At 45.4% G+C, this 16,049-nt stretch overlaps 1 protein-coding gene across 32 annotated transcripts in view; it reads right to left on the minus strand.

Moving 5' to 3' along the window:
• Nucleotides 1–1,328: 1,328 nt before the first annotated feature.
• GRB10 (growth factor receptor bound protein 10) overlaps nt 1,329–16,049 on the minus strand; it is a 209,591-nt gene continuing 194,870 nt past the window's right edge. For all 32 annotated transcript variants that reach the window (XM_031012929.3, XM_055347082.2, XM_063708555.1 and 29 more), the window contains 4 exons: nt 15,582–15,648; nt 15,269–15,356; nt 6,668–6,761; nt 1,329–4,359 (listed from right to left, as the gene is read on the minus strand). In XM_031012929.3, coding sequence (XP_030868789.1) covers nt 4,213–4,359; nt 6,668–6,761; nt 15,269–15,356; nt 15,582–15,648 — 396 coding nt within the window. In that variant the 3' untranslated portion in view covers nt 1,329–4,212. The remainder of the gene's footprint in view (nt 4,360–6,667; nt 6,762–15,268; nt 15,357–15,581; nt 15,649–16,049) is intronic.

Consider the following 16,049-nt stretch of genomic DNA (forward strand, 5'->3'; position numbering starts at 1 on the left):
AGATGAAGCCCAATTTTGTCAAAGGCGGATTTTTCATTTTTATTTCCTGCCCTTCTTAAGATTGTATAACTTCCAAAATGAAAAGGGGTAACGCTGCCTTTACCATTCTATAATCGGAAGATGTTGAATATTTTACCTTTTTACACTTAAGAAGCTAAGGCTTTTATCATTAAACAAAATCCCTTTTTATAATTTTACTAATCACTCAAATGCTGTGAAAACCGATGAAGAACGTGCTGGAGGCAGTGAGATGCATTCTCGTGTTGTGCCACAGGGGTGCTCTTGGGAGGCCATCGGCTGGCCCTGCGTGGCTGCACCTACAAGCTTCTTTGGTGTTACGATCAACAACTGCAGTTGGCCCGGTGGGTCCCCACCTGCCCTGGGCTCTCCTTGTATGTTGAAGCAGAGGGTGGGCTTCCAGAAACTGAGAATTCAGATTCTGAAAACAAATGACGGGAGAGTCCACACAGCACAGGGGCCCTCCTGCTGGTAGACCAGGCTAGCCTGTGACAACATGCACATGCCCTCCAGCTGACCAGGGTGTGACAGGGAAGAGGCATGAGATGGCAAGTCTGGCCCAAGTGTCAGATCAGTAGCTCAGCCAGGATCCTCCCAGGCGAGGGCTGGAGAAGCAACAATAATGGGCATCTATTCTTACTCTGTCAGTTGTTTGCTGGCTTAGAAAACCTAGGTTCTAGACATTTTAATTGTCCTACTGCAGTGGAAAAAATGCCAGTTGGGCTCAAGGGTGAATGTGAGTTTCTTGAGGTCTTTCTGAAGCCTGTGTGGGTATCTGAAGGTTTCTGAAACCTTCAGAGGTCTGTTATTTTTATGGGCGAGGAGAGGCCAGCTGAGAATGTCTTGCCACCAACTTGGAGCACTAAGCAGCCAAGAGCCTGGTGTCTCACAAGGGCTGTGCAAGCTTGTGTGTGACACGTCCCAAACAGCTATGGATTCCTTGTGATAGTGTCTAGCTAGTGGTAAGAAGTGTGTTTTTAATATTCTAAGTCATTTCAAAAGGTTTTTAGTGGATGACAGGCCAGTGTTTTTTTTGTTTTGTTTTGATAGGAGTCTTGCTCTGTCACCCAGGCTGGAGTGCAATGGCACAATCTCGGCTCACTGCAACCTCCACCTCCCAAGTTCAAGTGATTCTCCTGCCTCAGCCTCCTGAGTAGCTGGGATTACAGGTGCGCACCACCATGCCCGGCTAACTTTTATATTTAGTAGAGACGGGGTTTCACCACATTGGTCAGGCTGGTCTCGAACTCCTGACCTCGTGATTGGCCAGTGTTTTAAAATTAGAAACAGATATCACCAGCAATAGAAAATGAAGAACACTGTATTAATGTTTATTTCTAATTACAAGAAACAGAACATCAGTCCCTTATTTGTACAAAAATACCTGAAAGTTTACAATTAGGTTCACGAGCCAAAGAGCTATGTACAGAATGAAGCAAAGCACATGGAATAAAGGTTTTGTCTCTTCATTAATACCTTCTGCATTCCCTGAAAACGTTTATACACGCCAGGCCAATTTACAGTCACTGCAGTTCGCACTGTGACATCACAAATCTACCGCCAGCTTGCCCGCCCCCAGAAAGGCGCAGAGATCGGTCATACTGTCAGGTATTAAGTGCAGAAAAGAGAAGACAAAACATCTAGGCTGAGGCACATGTTTCTTCAAGGTTTAGCAAACAAAAGAACATTCTGGAACTCTAACACCTAGTGTAACAGAGCTTACCTATTAAACTCTAATAACCAAAGCATTTGGCGTTTTCCTTCTCAACTTCGTCCCGGTTGCTACATGGAGTTTCATTTAGAAAAGAAAATCACAGGCAGAGATACAAAGTCAACAGGCTCCAAAACAACCCTGAGCTGTCCCCTTTACATTCATGTCAATTAAATACAAAAATAAAAGTCAAATGTCCTTCCGTCCCCGGTTTGCAGGACTTGTTCTCAGGTGGAATTCCCAGCCGCCCAGCGCGAGGCCAGCGAGCTGGGGCCTTAGGAAGTCTGCCGCCACGCGGAGGCGGTTTACATTCTCCAACAATTCACTTCGGCAGGGAAAATACAAAAGACTACGTCAAACCAGCTACATACAAAACTGTGAATCAGAGTCAAGCTTTTGTTCTCCTTTTAAATAAACGCATATTTATAAATACGAAATACTGCAAATACAAGCTGTCTATTGGAGAGAGGCATGAAAGAGAGAGATTATACACTGATGGGACTGGTCTACGTACACAGAAAAAAGAAATCCTAGAGTTGATTTTCCTTGAAAAGGGTTTACCTCGAGCCAGTGAAGAGGAAGGAATCGTGGTGTAACTGCAATGTCCGTCCCTACAGTGAAGCCTGCCGCCAGGTGTGAACGTGAGAATTATCTTACTGTCAATAGTTTGAAAGACTGACTGGCTGCGAAAGGAAGAAAATGCAATTGAGCACTGATGGTTAAAAACATGTTTTGCTAGAAAATTCTTCATTTGTATACCTTTCATGGAAAACAACTAGAGTGTGGTCTGTAGACTGAAATACAGTGTTACTATATGGTAGACTGACTTCCAGCTGATTGGCCTTACTGAAGCTCGTGACACTGCTCTAGGCTACGTGGGTTGACTGAGGAGCAGAGAAATGCTGTTCCTTAGGGAGCACTTCAGTGGGGCGGATTTGGGGCAATATCGTGGCCAGCACAGATTAATAGAAGCCAGGCAGGTGTTGTCTTGAAAAAGGAAATCATTCTGCTCACCACAGTAGTTTGTTGCTTGTCAAAGGAGTCCTTTCTGCTTTACAGGGATCAAAGGTAAGGAAATGGCCACTCTCACACCTGATCACTAAGCTAAGGGGACGTGGCAAAGGGGGCCACCCGAGGGGTGGAGGGGACCAAGTGACAACTCAAGCCACCATCTGACTCATCTCCCGGAGCGGGGACAAAGTGTTGTGCTGACAAAACTCTTCCATGTCCACAACCACTGTGAGGTACTTCTGACCCTAAGCCAGCAGAGGAGGAGCCTCTAGCTGCTCTGTGTTCACTGGCTTATGGGGGTTTTCAGCAGGACGGAGGGCTGCAAGCAAAGATCTTTAAATATCAGCCTGTGCCTGTGCCCCCTGCAGCGTTTCCTTGTCTTTATCACCATGGAAACCCATGAGACACAGCACGAAGACAACCAGGTGCCATTTTCTCTTTAGATCCTTTAATCCCCCGAGGGACATCAGCCGTGAAACGACTCACACCACTGCAGCAGCAGGGGTAAGGCAGTGATCGTTCTAGAACAGGCTGAAGGCTGTGGAAACGCAAGGCTGAAGTACCCAGGTGGATTATGCAGCATCCACCGCTGGCCGATGACGGGTGCCAGGTGTGTCTCAAGGAGGCTGGCCCACGTCAATCTAGAGGCGAGGCCATTCAGCCTGCTGTTTGTGGAACAGTGAATTTTCCAAAGGAATAAAGTCTCCTGCACTGTGCAGAACAAGACACACTAATAACAAGAGGATCTGACATCTGAGCATAGAGAAATGATTAACAGACTGTGGTTGCTTGACTGAGTCCACAAAACATGCCAAATGCCTACCACAGTGACACCTTTTATTTTAACAAGAAAGCTTTTCAAGTATACTGGGAAGGGCTGGGTTTGTCATTTGGGAGCTGAATCCACACCGTGGTAGTCGGCAGAGGGTGTGGAGGACCCTCTGGGAACATTTGGGGACCCATACTCAGTTTGAAATCTGCCCATTCAAAACTCTTTCTGTATTATATGAGTTGAAACGCCACATCCCCCTCCTACCATAGGCTGAATACAATATTGAAAACAAAGAAGGAGTGCAAAAAAGTGATCAATACAAAAAAAGTAAACATATCAGTTTTAATTGTCAAGATTATTCCAGGGCAAGAGTTCATTTCCAATCACTTCTCTCCGGTTCTTGTTCCTAAGCGGCCCAAGCCAAGATGATCATTCCAGTTTATTTTCAAATTTCCGCTGGATCTTCCATGTCCTCCCCAATTTGGCCGACGCAGAGGGAGGCGACCCTGCTGGGTTCACAGCAGCAAATCGTCGTTTAAGTCCAACAAACTAGTCAATCTTGGTCGGCTGGCACCAAACGAACCCATCTCGCTCTGGGTCCCCAGGTGCAGAATCCATGTGTGTTCTTCACCAACGCACAGACCGCTTCTTCACTCCAGTGTTCACTTCCTCCAGTCTTCAGCCGAGAGGACATCTGCGGTCATAAGGCCACTCGGATGCAGTGGTGCTTGAGTTTGCAAGGCAGGACTCCTTTGTTCAGCTGGTAAAAGTCAACCAGCTGGATCAGGTCAGAGAATTTGGTGTTCCCGTCATCTAGGCTGAAGAACGTCTGCCCGTCGTCCTCGCACTGGAGAGACACAAGAACACTTGCCAGGTTAGAGGCCGCCACCTCAGGGAACAGAACGGGGCCCACGGCCAGCAGCAGCTACATCTGCCCATGATTTGATTCCAGAGGGACACACAGGGCAAGGTAGACTAGAAAACACCAGGGGCGGGAAGGACAGGGGAGCAGAGGATGTGTGCTGGGGGCTGCCATGTCCCTGAGCGAGGGACAGACTTTGGGTGGGCTGCGGAGGCTGCCGAGGACAGCTAGCTCCCCTGCTCCCTAAGGTGGTCAAGGGGAAGGGCTCGAAGTTGCCCCCAGTTCACCCAGCTCATGAGAATTACATTTACCAGTTAACTTGTAAGTACCCACTGCACACAGCATGTCCCGAGAAGACTGCACAAACCTGGGTCCTCACTGTATGACCTCAGCCAACTCCTGAGGCCCCAGGGGTTTACTCTGCTCCATGATGAAGCAACTGTTGGGTGGCTCTGAGGGATTAATAAGCTCACGCAGGTAAATTCCATTCCTAGGTCCCTGAATATGGGGCAGTTATTTTTATTAAAGCAGAGGAATGCCACAGTATCTCCCAGAGAGAATCATATTCCTAACACCTACTTTAACTCAGTGAGTTTTCAGTTGGATGACTGTAGTACAGTGCAAAACACTGCAGAAAGGAGGTCGTGTTGTTCACAGGGAACGGGTCAGCTTCAAGGCTGGGCTAATTAATGAGCTTGGAACCACTTCGTAACTCTAAAACCACTGCTAGAGCTAACAGCACATCCCACAGCCAGTTTTCACACACAGAGGCTGCACACCTAATGCCCTAAGTCCCAAGTTGCTGTTCTTTTGTTACTTGTAGGATTTGGGCATTACACACTCTGCCTACCAGGAAAGCCCCCTTTCTTTCTTTTTTTTTTTTTAATTTACTCATCCAGCCTAAAATGTCAATCACTTTTCATTTTATATTTTGAGCTAAAAGAATTATAACTGTGTGAATAATATAATGCAGTAGAAGAACAAAAAGGATCGTCTATGCAGCACTTTCCCTAGGATAGTAATTCCTGTATTTGCATATAAGGTTGGCTGGAAGCTGGGAAGGCTGGGCTCAACCCCAGATTCTGTTCCTCACCCCAGCGCCGTGCAGGGAAAGCCACTGACAGCCATGAGCCTCATTTTCCTCACGAGTAAGGTGGGGATGTCAGCACACAGCAGGAAGCAAGCAGCCACAGAAAAGACAGTGCGTGGCACACTGCCTTCCCCTGGCTCACAAAAGCTAAGCAAGACACCCTCCTCATCCTGTATGGTCCATGGCTGCCAGTCACTATACGATTCTTGAGATCATAACAAAGTCCTGGGGGTCAGATAAGCCTGAAGAACTCCAGGTTCAACTGTGTAAAACACGTGAGTTTAGTTAATTTAAGCCTTCTCAGAGCTTTTTCTTTGCTGACATGCAGATTGAATCTCTGAGAGGAAACTATCCAGCCAGCCTCTTTTGGTAGAGTTTGGGTTCCACAGGATGCATTTCACAAACATTATCATTACCTGCAGAATTTATCAATTCAGCATGTAAACAGCTGCTATTAATTTTGTGTATTGTATTCTCAACTAAACTGAATTCTTGCAGGCGCTGATCTAGCACTCTAATCATGAACTAGAATTGAACTGCGGCATACTGAAGTGAGAGGTAAACATCAGGCGAATCAAACATAAAGTGCTTTTTCAAAAAAAGTAGTGTTGATTAATGTATTCTGTAATGAAGTTTTTGGAATTGTTCAAAGGGAGAATGGTCTTTAGATTCAAGGACCATGTGGAAGGAGAAACAAAATTACTCTTTGGGAGGCCACTTACGCTTCTTGGATAGCCCTGGACTCCAGCAGCCAACAGGCAATCCTGCTGCACAACTCCTGCCTTCCAGACCCACGTGCTCACGGCTGCTGGGACCTCAGCTAATTCTCCTCCACCTCCCCTTCCTGTGACCTTGATCCTTCCCATCAGTACCCTTTCAGCTGTGGGCCCTCAGCTAATTCTCCTCCACCTCCCCTTCCTGCGACCTTGATCCTCCCCATCAGTACCCTTTCTGCTGCAACCAAGGGCTCACAGGCTCAAGGGGGGCCTCAACACCCTATCACCACTTTCAGGATTATTTCCAGGGAAATGTTTTTCTAATTTCAAAAGACAAACCTGTAAAGAAATTCTTGAAAGTTTCTTAACTGCAGCCTTGAAACTGTCTGATACTTACCGGTCTTGTCGGTTTATAACTTGAAAATTGCATTAAGAATGAAACCAGAAAACAAACCACAAGGACTGGTCTGAGAACATCAATACTTACAGGTAAGATCTGGAAATTTTTAATTTTCTGGTGATGACACAGTGTGAGTACAAATGCCTTTGGATTACTCTGGCTGTCACGAAGGAGAAAAAGCCTGGGGAAGGGAAAATAGTTGATTGCTAAAATATTTTAAAACCTGGAACTAATCACACACACACACTCTCTTTCTCTCTCTCTCTCTCTCTCTCACACACACACACACACACACACACACACACACACACACACACAGGCTTGGAGCCACAATGCTTCAGTGCTTTGACATTTAAGTGGCCTCTAGGGGCAACAGCACCCCAGGCAAGCACCAAGACGGTAATTCTGAATTGTCATTCTCCATTGGAAAAAAGCTGGGCTCCTTGGGGATATGCCTGACTACAGGGTTAGGGCAGGGAAACTATAGGATGAAAAGGAATATTTTGTGCCTGCATATCAAGAAGTGCTCAAAGAATAATGAGGACATGTCAAAAAGACACAAGAGGCAGGATGACTAAATCTGGGCATCAAAATGAATTTTAAAAGTAATGAATCATAACCCATGAAATCGGAATCCGTGAGTCTGTAGTATTATTTAAAAATAAATAAGCAAATAAATTAATACGGGAGAAGGTGAAAATCTTTCTTGGAGGAGAATGTCAGCCAATAAATAAAGGCAAGATGTATTCAAAAACTACCCTTTGGCAATTACTGTAGTAACTAACAATTAACGAAGGAGGGGGGATCTTCAACAAATGCTGAAACCAGCAGATGAAAGGTGGATGAGAAACAAGAGTATTTTCATGGCATCAAAGTATTGTACTATTAATACTTATTTACTACAAAGGGGAAAATAATAGCTTTACAGTGGAGAAATCCGGCCGACAGCATCTTCTTCATCAGGTGTCTAAATTACTACCACTAGCAATGAGACAAATTGACCTTGAGGGCCTCCGGAGACGATGTACTGAAGATGACACAACATCACTTTTCGGGGGTGCTCCTGCCAAAAATGCATAGCCTGAATCTCACCCTGAGTGAGGAGCCTAGGCTGAGCCCAGGCACACTCTACAAGAACTGGCTTCTACTCGAAACGCAGGTCAAGATTACGAATACATGCTGGGAGAGAAGATTTAGGATGAAGATGTTCTTTTGCCATAAAGGAGGCAATTAGGAAGAAGGGTATAGATTAGACAATGAACTGCGTCGTCAGTGTTAACTTCCTGGTTTATATAATGGTACTGTGGTTATAGAAGTTCTTGTTCTTAGAAATTTTACACTGTAATAATTCAGACTAAAGGGACATCATGCCACAACTTACTCCTAAATGGTTCAGAAGAAAAAACAATAACTAAGAACAATAAGGCAAATGTGCCATAATCTTAATAAGGGTATCTGGGCGAAGTGTGTACAGTTCATCCTATTACTATTGCAACCTTTCTACAACCTTAAAATTATTTTTTTAAATCTTAAATTAGAATAGCACAAAAAAGGCATAAAATCATTGCTCTTACATGAGAAAATCTGGAGTTAGCTGAAAAGATAGTTATACATCAGAAAGCGAAGAAAGATCCAATGAAAGCTACAAAGAAGAAATGGCCTGAAAAGGAACTCACTTTAAATGTATCCAAAACCAAACTACAATCATCAGCAAAATCACCAGGTCTAGATTGTAATGTGAAGACGGAAAGCAGTTAAATAAGACTGGAAAATCCCATGCTGAAAAGGTAAAAGAATTATATTTTACTACAGGACTTCTCAGAGCCTTAAATATGTGAATATTCATGGTAACTGTCTAGCAGTTTTCCAATCTTACCTACGTAGAAACCTCCCCCACCCTTTCTAAAATAGCACTTTGCAGGCCTTGTGTGCTTCAGGATACACTTTGGGAAACACCGATCAGAATGGGATTCCATGGTTTGGCTTGGTCAGGCCAGATGGGACGGCGTGAGGAAGCTCAGACCCCACTGGGGAACATGCGGCACCGCCAGAGAGAAGACAAGGAGATCCAGTTCTTCTCCCAAGCGCTGGTGCATGCTGGGCAGCTGTGCCCACCTCAAAGACTTGTCAGAGTCATGTCATTCCAAATAAAACATCGTTACTCTGACACCCAGAAGTTTGCCGAGCTTCAGCTCTAACTAGAGGAAAATGTGGGGCGTCCCTTTCTCTGCCGTTAACTATCTGCCGTCTCCTTCTGCAGATGGGAAGCTACAGACGAGTGAATGGCAGCATGGCCCAGGCCTGTTCACCCGAAAGGGACGTGTACCCCTGAGAGGGGCAGGCTCACCCTGGGAAGTCCCAAGGCTGCTGGAAGGCTTGAGCTTTATAGGGAATGCCTAAAGGTTGTCTATCTGAGACGACTGCTATGGGGGGAGAATGGCATGGCTTAGGCATCAGCAGGAATCCTGGATAGGTCACTTATTAGCTTCATCATCTTGGGCAACGTCTCTTCTCAGCCTCAATTTCTTCATCTGCAGAAGGGGAACAACACCTCTTTTTTTTGAGACGGAGTTTTGCTCTTATCACCCAGGCTGGAGTGCAATGGTGCAATCTCAGATCACTGCAACCTCCGCCTCCCGGGTTCAAGCGATGCTCCCCTCTAAGCCTCCCAAGTAGCTGGGACTACAGGCGCCCGCCACCACACCCAGCTAATTCTTATATTTTTAGTAGAGATGGGGTTTCATGGTATTAGCCAGGCTGGTCTCAAATTCCTGACCTCAGGTGACCCGCCCGCCTTGGCCTCCCAAAGTGCTGGGATTACAGGCGTGAGCTACTGCACCCAGCCAGAATAACTCTTCTCTTACAGGACCATTGAGAAGACCATGGCTGATGTATATACAGCTTTGTGCATGATCACACGCAATACAAGGTAGCTTGAAATAACAATCACTGCAATCAGCCAACTGCCACAATCCAGTGATTTCTAAGGGGATTGCAGTTATAGGAAAGATGCCCAGTGAGAAGCTAAGCACGTTAAGTGACTACTAACCAGGCTCAGAAGTTGTAAACATGGCCCAGGATGGACAGTGGCAAGAACCAGGTAAGTTCTTAAGAATCGATGCTAGGGATGGTGCACTCACCAGTCCATCATAAATGAACGAAGAGCCCCTTGTGACAGGACCCAACAGTGATCAGAGTACAATCTAGACCACGTTTACAAGCAAGACACCGTGCAAAGTGTTTCATGCATGTATTAACTCATTTATCTTCATGGTGATAGTTATCTTCATTTCACAATGATAAGGGAAGTGACACACAGAGAAGCTAAGCAACTTCCCCAAGGTCACACAGCCAGTCATGGAGGAGTTCCTGGTTCAGCAGGAAAAGCAGACGAAAAGTGAAAGTATCCCTCTTACAAGGGTGCTATGTGAGTCCTGGGGATAACACCTCTCTTTCTGCGGTTGGGAGAAGGGAAAGCTTCAAAGAATTCAAATTTTGCCGAAGAGGTTTCCTTCCAACATGTGGAGGGGCATGAAGTGCAGACAGAGGGACTGCACAGGCAGATGACACAGGGGTCGATGCCTGGCACAGCAGGAAGGCCAGTGGGGCTGGACCATGAGTGTGGGCGTGGCAGGGGGGGGGCATCCACATGCCCTGGGGGTATAAGCATGGTGTTGGGGGTGGGGTGGGATTGTTTGGCAGAGAGGACTACAGACCTAGATTTCCCCTTAAAAAGATCCTTCTCCTGCAGTTCTGGGATGGGCACGGGTGGCAAGACAGGAAGGAAGCAGGCGGCAAATTCAGTGCAGGGCTGGTAAAGCAAGAGTATGCGCGCGCACACGCTCAGCTGCATGGGTGGGGACGGGGATGGGAGGGGAGCTGCCTGGATCCTGGGATTCAGGAATACTTTACGGGCTTATTTAAGGCTCTGATGTCTCTTTCTAACTGCATACACCGTTTGAGAATAAAGCTATGGAAAATGCTGTTGTTATATTGTCTGTCCAGAATCTTGTGCTGTTTTTCGAGGTGGTTTTCTTTTCTTTGTTGTTTAACTCTTTAAACTGGCTTGCCTTCATCATCTCTGCAGGGATCAGTAAAGATTAGAAATGGATTATTTACCATGTTATACAAATACACCTCCTCCCTACACCCAAGAATTGAGAGGAAGATGAGCTGTTCCTGTGTTAACGCCTGAATCGATCCCATTATCTGCATTTCTGTGCGTGGTTAGCGCTCCAGCAGCCTAAGGCGGGAGCTGGAAATGACAGCCTTGGAGACGAGGAAGGCTCCAGGGAGGACGGAGAGGAACGCCTGCTGAAGAATAAGACGGGCGGCACCAGCCGGGCTGATTTGGGGAACGGAAGGTAACAGAGGTGATGCGTCTATCGCTTTACAGGTCTGGAAAGACGGATGCCTCGCCAACTGGGTTTCTGATCCAAGAAAAATTGAAAGACAAACACGGCTGGGGGAAGCAAAACGCTGACACACAATTCAGGTGGCCCAGCAGTGCTGACCTGCAATCCACCCCACCCCAAGGCACCCCTTTCAATCCAAAGTGGACAGAGTGGGCCTTATCCCAGAATCACTCAGGAAGCTTCTTCAAACATATGACTGCCACGCCCGCCCCCGAGGTTCAGAAACATCTTCGCCTCGGGATGATGGGCGTCCTCACTGCCCTGGCCTTGGGGAGGACACTTAGTGGCCACAGCACCAAATAAAGCCTCCTGTGGAAGTGCCAGTTCTCCAGCAGAGTGACGCTACCCTGAAGTGAGCCTGCGCTGCCTCCCACACACAGCAAGGGTAACAGAGGTCCCCCTAGAACATTCTGGGCCCACTGTTGATGCGGTTCAGGGGTATAAGCAAGTATACACTGTATTAGAAGCCCCAGAACACACAGATACCCCTAATTCAAAAATGTCACAGAAAGAGAAATTTCTGTGTTAGGCTTTTCTCTCCTCAGGCATGCCAGAAACTTTAGAGGAGAAACATACTGTTTTATAGTTAGAGGAGGAGTTGCTTCTAATGCTTTGAGAGACTGCTCTGTGATAAAGCTGACATCTTGAGTAAGGAGTTTTGGAGCAATTGTAAAGCCACACGGGAAACAAAATAAAATCAGACCCATACTCTACCCAGCAGTGAGGATAAATAAACCCAAGTGCATCTGGGATCGAAACAAAACCAAACAAAGACCAAAAATGAACCAACTAAGGACAAAAGAAAGGAAGGGAGAACGCAGAGAGCAGTAAGGAAGGAAAGAGGAGCAGAAGGAAGGAAGGAGAGAGAGGGGGAAAAGAATCCAAGTACAAGACAACATGAATGCACCCCTTTATGATTTAGGAGTGGGAAAAACAAAAGTGTCTGCAACTTAACTGATTAGAAAAATGGACAAAAAAATGTAAACAGGGCAGAACTGCCAAAAGACAAAGAAGTCCTTCCATACATGAAATGAGGGTCAGCCTCCTTCATGAGAGATGCGGCTGACAGCATGACTCTCAGATGAAGAAGTAAGCCTGCTGAGGAACGCTGGTGATACTTCACAATATTACATAGGCCCTGCCCTTCCACCCCACAGCGCCACTTCTCAGGACTCATAGCAAAGATACATGGCAAAATTATGAAACAATGCAGCACTGTGTCTCATAACATTTGCCTGGAAACATGGTGAACATCCCTCAGTAGGGGACATTTTAAAAAATGATGTTCCATGTACATAAAAGAAAACCCAAGAGTGGAAAAGAAATGTGGGCCATCGCGATGCGCTGCTGTGGAGCGATCCTTGGGATGCAGAGACTGCGGGCACTGCGCAGCGCAGTACTTGCAGCATGCTACATTTGCTTAACGAGAGGCAGAAAAGAAAATCTTTTCACTCGTATTTGTACAGTGAAATGACAGAAGGATAAACAAACACTAATAAAAGCTGTTTATCTGGTGTAGGGGTTGGGAGGCAGAGTTGAGTGGACAGGGCATGTGCCTTATTTAATAGATCTGACTTTGGAACCATGAAAATGTTTTATGCAATTTACAAAGCAGCATTAAACCAAAAAGAAAATAAATCAGATCCACTTGCAAATACTAAAGAGAAACTGAAACAAACAAACCTGATTTACCCAGCAGTTTGGTGACAGAACCATAGAGAAGAATTACTTTAAGTGACTTTGGGCAAGGCATTTTAAGGTAACCTGCCTGGATTAATCCTTAAGGATTAAAAGGACTGTAAAGAAATCGCAATTCAGGTGTCTTAATGAATTAATATCAGCATTAATATTTTCAAGATATTACAGGTATGTATTTTATATTATGTAATATAAAGTAATGAGTAATTAAGTTAATGCCATTAACAGAGATCATCAGAGGAAAAAAAAACAACAAAATCAAAGAAGTAAAAAATCCTGTAATCTCAAATTTGAATTAGCAATATCAACGTGAACCCAACATTTATTTTTTGTTTTAAAAAAGCCCATGTCCTAGCTCTGTTTACTAAAAAGATCTAAAGATTGTAGCCTCCAAATACCATTTTGCATTAGAATGAATCAGGGTCCCTGTGAGAAATGCATCATTTGAGTCTAATACATCTTGTCACCCCAAAATCAAATACCATTAATGCTAGCTCAAAAGAACTCAGGAAGCAACTTGAAGGAACCATTGGCCAATGAGGGGCAAAGTGAGCGTCGAGAAGAGGTTTTGACTGAAATAAATCAAACACAAAAATCTAAGTTCATAGTGACAGTTTAAACAAAATCCAAACAAACTAACAGCAAAAACACCCCTTGTTTGCCTCTAGTGGAAGGTGGGAGAATACAAACTCATTATTCTAAAAATTGACAAGTATAGGGGAAATCCAGGCATTTACCTACTTTTTCCAGGAAATATCTCATGTAAGAAAGAACTTCAGCTCATATAGGAAGGAATTAGAAAATGATGATTTTGGAACCCCTAATGAAATACTGACTGAACCTGGGCAAGTTCACCAAGGGCTGCTAAAACCATGTGGTGGACGGGGACGGTAGCCTTGGTGCGGAGGTTCCAGCTGGCTGCACTTGAACCCCTGCTCACCCGACACCACTAAACAGCAGCCAGGCTTCAGGCCTCCTCCACTCCAGGCAGGAGAGCACCCAGTACCTGCCCCGCAGACACCAGGCAGAAGAAATGCATCTGATCACACCATGACCACCACTCCCCAGGAATCAGGGAGACAGAGGAACTTATTAAAATAAACCACAAACATGCTATTAGCAAATGACCCACTTCTTTAACAAACAAAAGATGTTTAAAAAAATAGAAGAAAAACAGAGTGATGAGAAAGACTATTTTATATCCAAGGAGACAGAAGTATATGGTATAGCATCTAAATGCCATTTGTGGGTCCTGCCTTAAATAACCTCAATTTAATTTAAAGGAGTTTTTTTGGTGACAACTGGGGAAATCTGAACATGGATTAGCTTTTAGATGATAGTAAGAAATTCTTATTTATTTAGTTAAGTGTAATAACATTGCAGTTATATCAAAACAAAAGGGTCCTTATTTTTTTAGAGACAGGCATTGAGATGTATTTGCTGGCAAAAATTTAGGATATCTGAAATTTCCTTTAAAATAGAAGAGGAGGAAGAGGAGGAGAAAAAGGAAAAAGAGAGATGAAGAGGAGGAGGAGGAGAATGTAGGAAAGGGAAGAGGTGAAGTAAGCAGGTTGAAGCTGCGTGATGGGTAAGTGGGGTTTATACACTTATGTAAATGTGAAAATTTCCGTAATAAAACTTCTTGTAAAATGAAGGACACAAGAATCATTCTTTGAGTTTAGCAGCTTCCAGGAACCTCTATTTTAAGCATTCAGACCCCGTATGGGACAGCTCCCACATGGATGTAACTACTTCCTCAGGGAGGATGATCAGCCTGTGTCTCTTTCTGGAAGACTGCTGGCTCCGCAGTGTCGGCCTTCTGTGGTAACTGCATCCCATGTCCCTGTCCCTATATCCACATTGTGGCTAGCTCCTTCCCAGGGTCATTCAAGTGTGGTCTTGGGATTTGCTTTGGTCAATGGGATGGTGGCCAATGTGATGGTACAAGAATCTTGAGAAGTCTCGTGCATGTGTAGTGGGGTTTAACCTCTCTTGCTATGCCTGGGAGCCTCAAGTAATCTGCTGCAGACACATGCCCAGTCACTCATTGCCACGGCAACAGCTCACAGCAACAACCAAACACGAGTGAACCTATCCTGGACTGTCCAGCCCCAGCCAAGCTGGCCCAGGTGAGAGAGGCCACTCAACCAACAATGATACGTAATTTATTTTTGTTGTTTTAAGCCACTAAGGTTTGGGGCTATTTGTTCTCAGCAAAACCAACCTCATATAGTACACAATCAAAAAGTGTAGGCAAAAGCATTTTTTTTTCCATCTGCCCACTACCTTATGAAGATAAAACAACTTGTGTTGTCCATCTCTTCAGATTTCATACAGAGGTGAAGGATAATTACAGATACAGTCTGGGCAGACACGGATTAGATCCCTTTCTGCCCCTTACTAGCTGGGCAAGCCCTGCATACCACTTATACCTCTAGCCTACCTTTTCTCCTCTTTAAAATGAGGACAAAACTGCTGCCTGTCCAGCAAGGATGTCTGAGGAATTAAACAGAACAGATCCCCAGCACAATAAAACCTTAGCAGATGACAGCTCTTATCAGTGGTGGTTCCTTACCCATCCACGAGCCCTTGCTGTTTAATGATCCTGTGGGATTCCTCCCTGGAGATCCTCCCGTGAAACCAGTGCTGTGTCCTGTGAATCACTGTGGGGGGAAGAGAGGAGGAGGGTAGGATGGCGGTGCCTCTGCAGAATGGCTTCCCTGACAGCACAACCAACTCTGATCAACTCAGAGCCCCTGACTCCCCCAGCTACAGCTTGTGTGGTGCACTCTGGCCACAGGCAAATTCGTAAGGCTCAGGAGGAGTGGAGGGGGGTGCTATTTGATTTTCTTTGTGTACAAAAACATCAGGCAATGTGCCCTGTTTACCTGTACTTAGGGTAGAAGGGTGGAGGGGACTTTGGCTACCTAGGATGTTCATCCGTGTGCTTCGCTTCTGCAAAAGAAATCCCACATTAGCACCGAGGACAGCAGACAGACACACCAAGTCACCCAATATGTCCAAGCTCATGGCAGGCCACTGGGTGGGGTGCCTGACTGGGCTCACAAGGGACCTTGCCCCATCTGAAGACCCCATTGACCCCTGAGAACAAAGAGCTCAGGGTTCCCAGTTGTTAAGAACACCCTGAAATATCTCTAGTAGCCCCAGTATCGAAGTAGACATGCTTATTTCTCACACTGAAGACATACGATGAAAACGCCATGAACATCCTGGTAAATCTCAGGAGAAACATACAAGCCTTTCTATTAAACTCACGCAGTTCTCAAAACACTGGGCACTGGACTCCCCGTGCTTGGGACTTCCTTCTTTTTCCCATCCCCTGAGGCTGAAGCACA

Source organism: Gorilla gorilla, chromosome 6 (genome assembly GCF_029281585.2).
Source record: "Gorilla gorilla gorilla isolate KB3781 chromosome 6, NHGRI_mGorGor1-v2.1_pri, whole genome shotgun sequence".
NCBI classification, from domain to species: domain Eukaryota; kingdom Metazoa; phylum Chordata; class Mammalia; order Primates; family Hominidae; genus Gorilla; species Gorilla gorilla.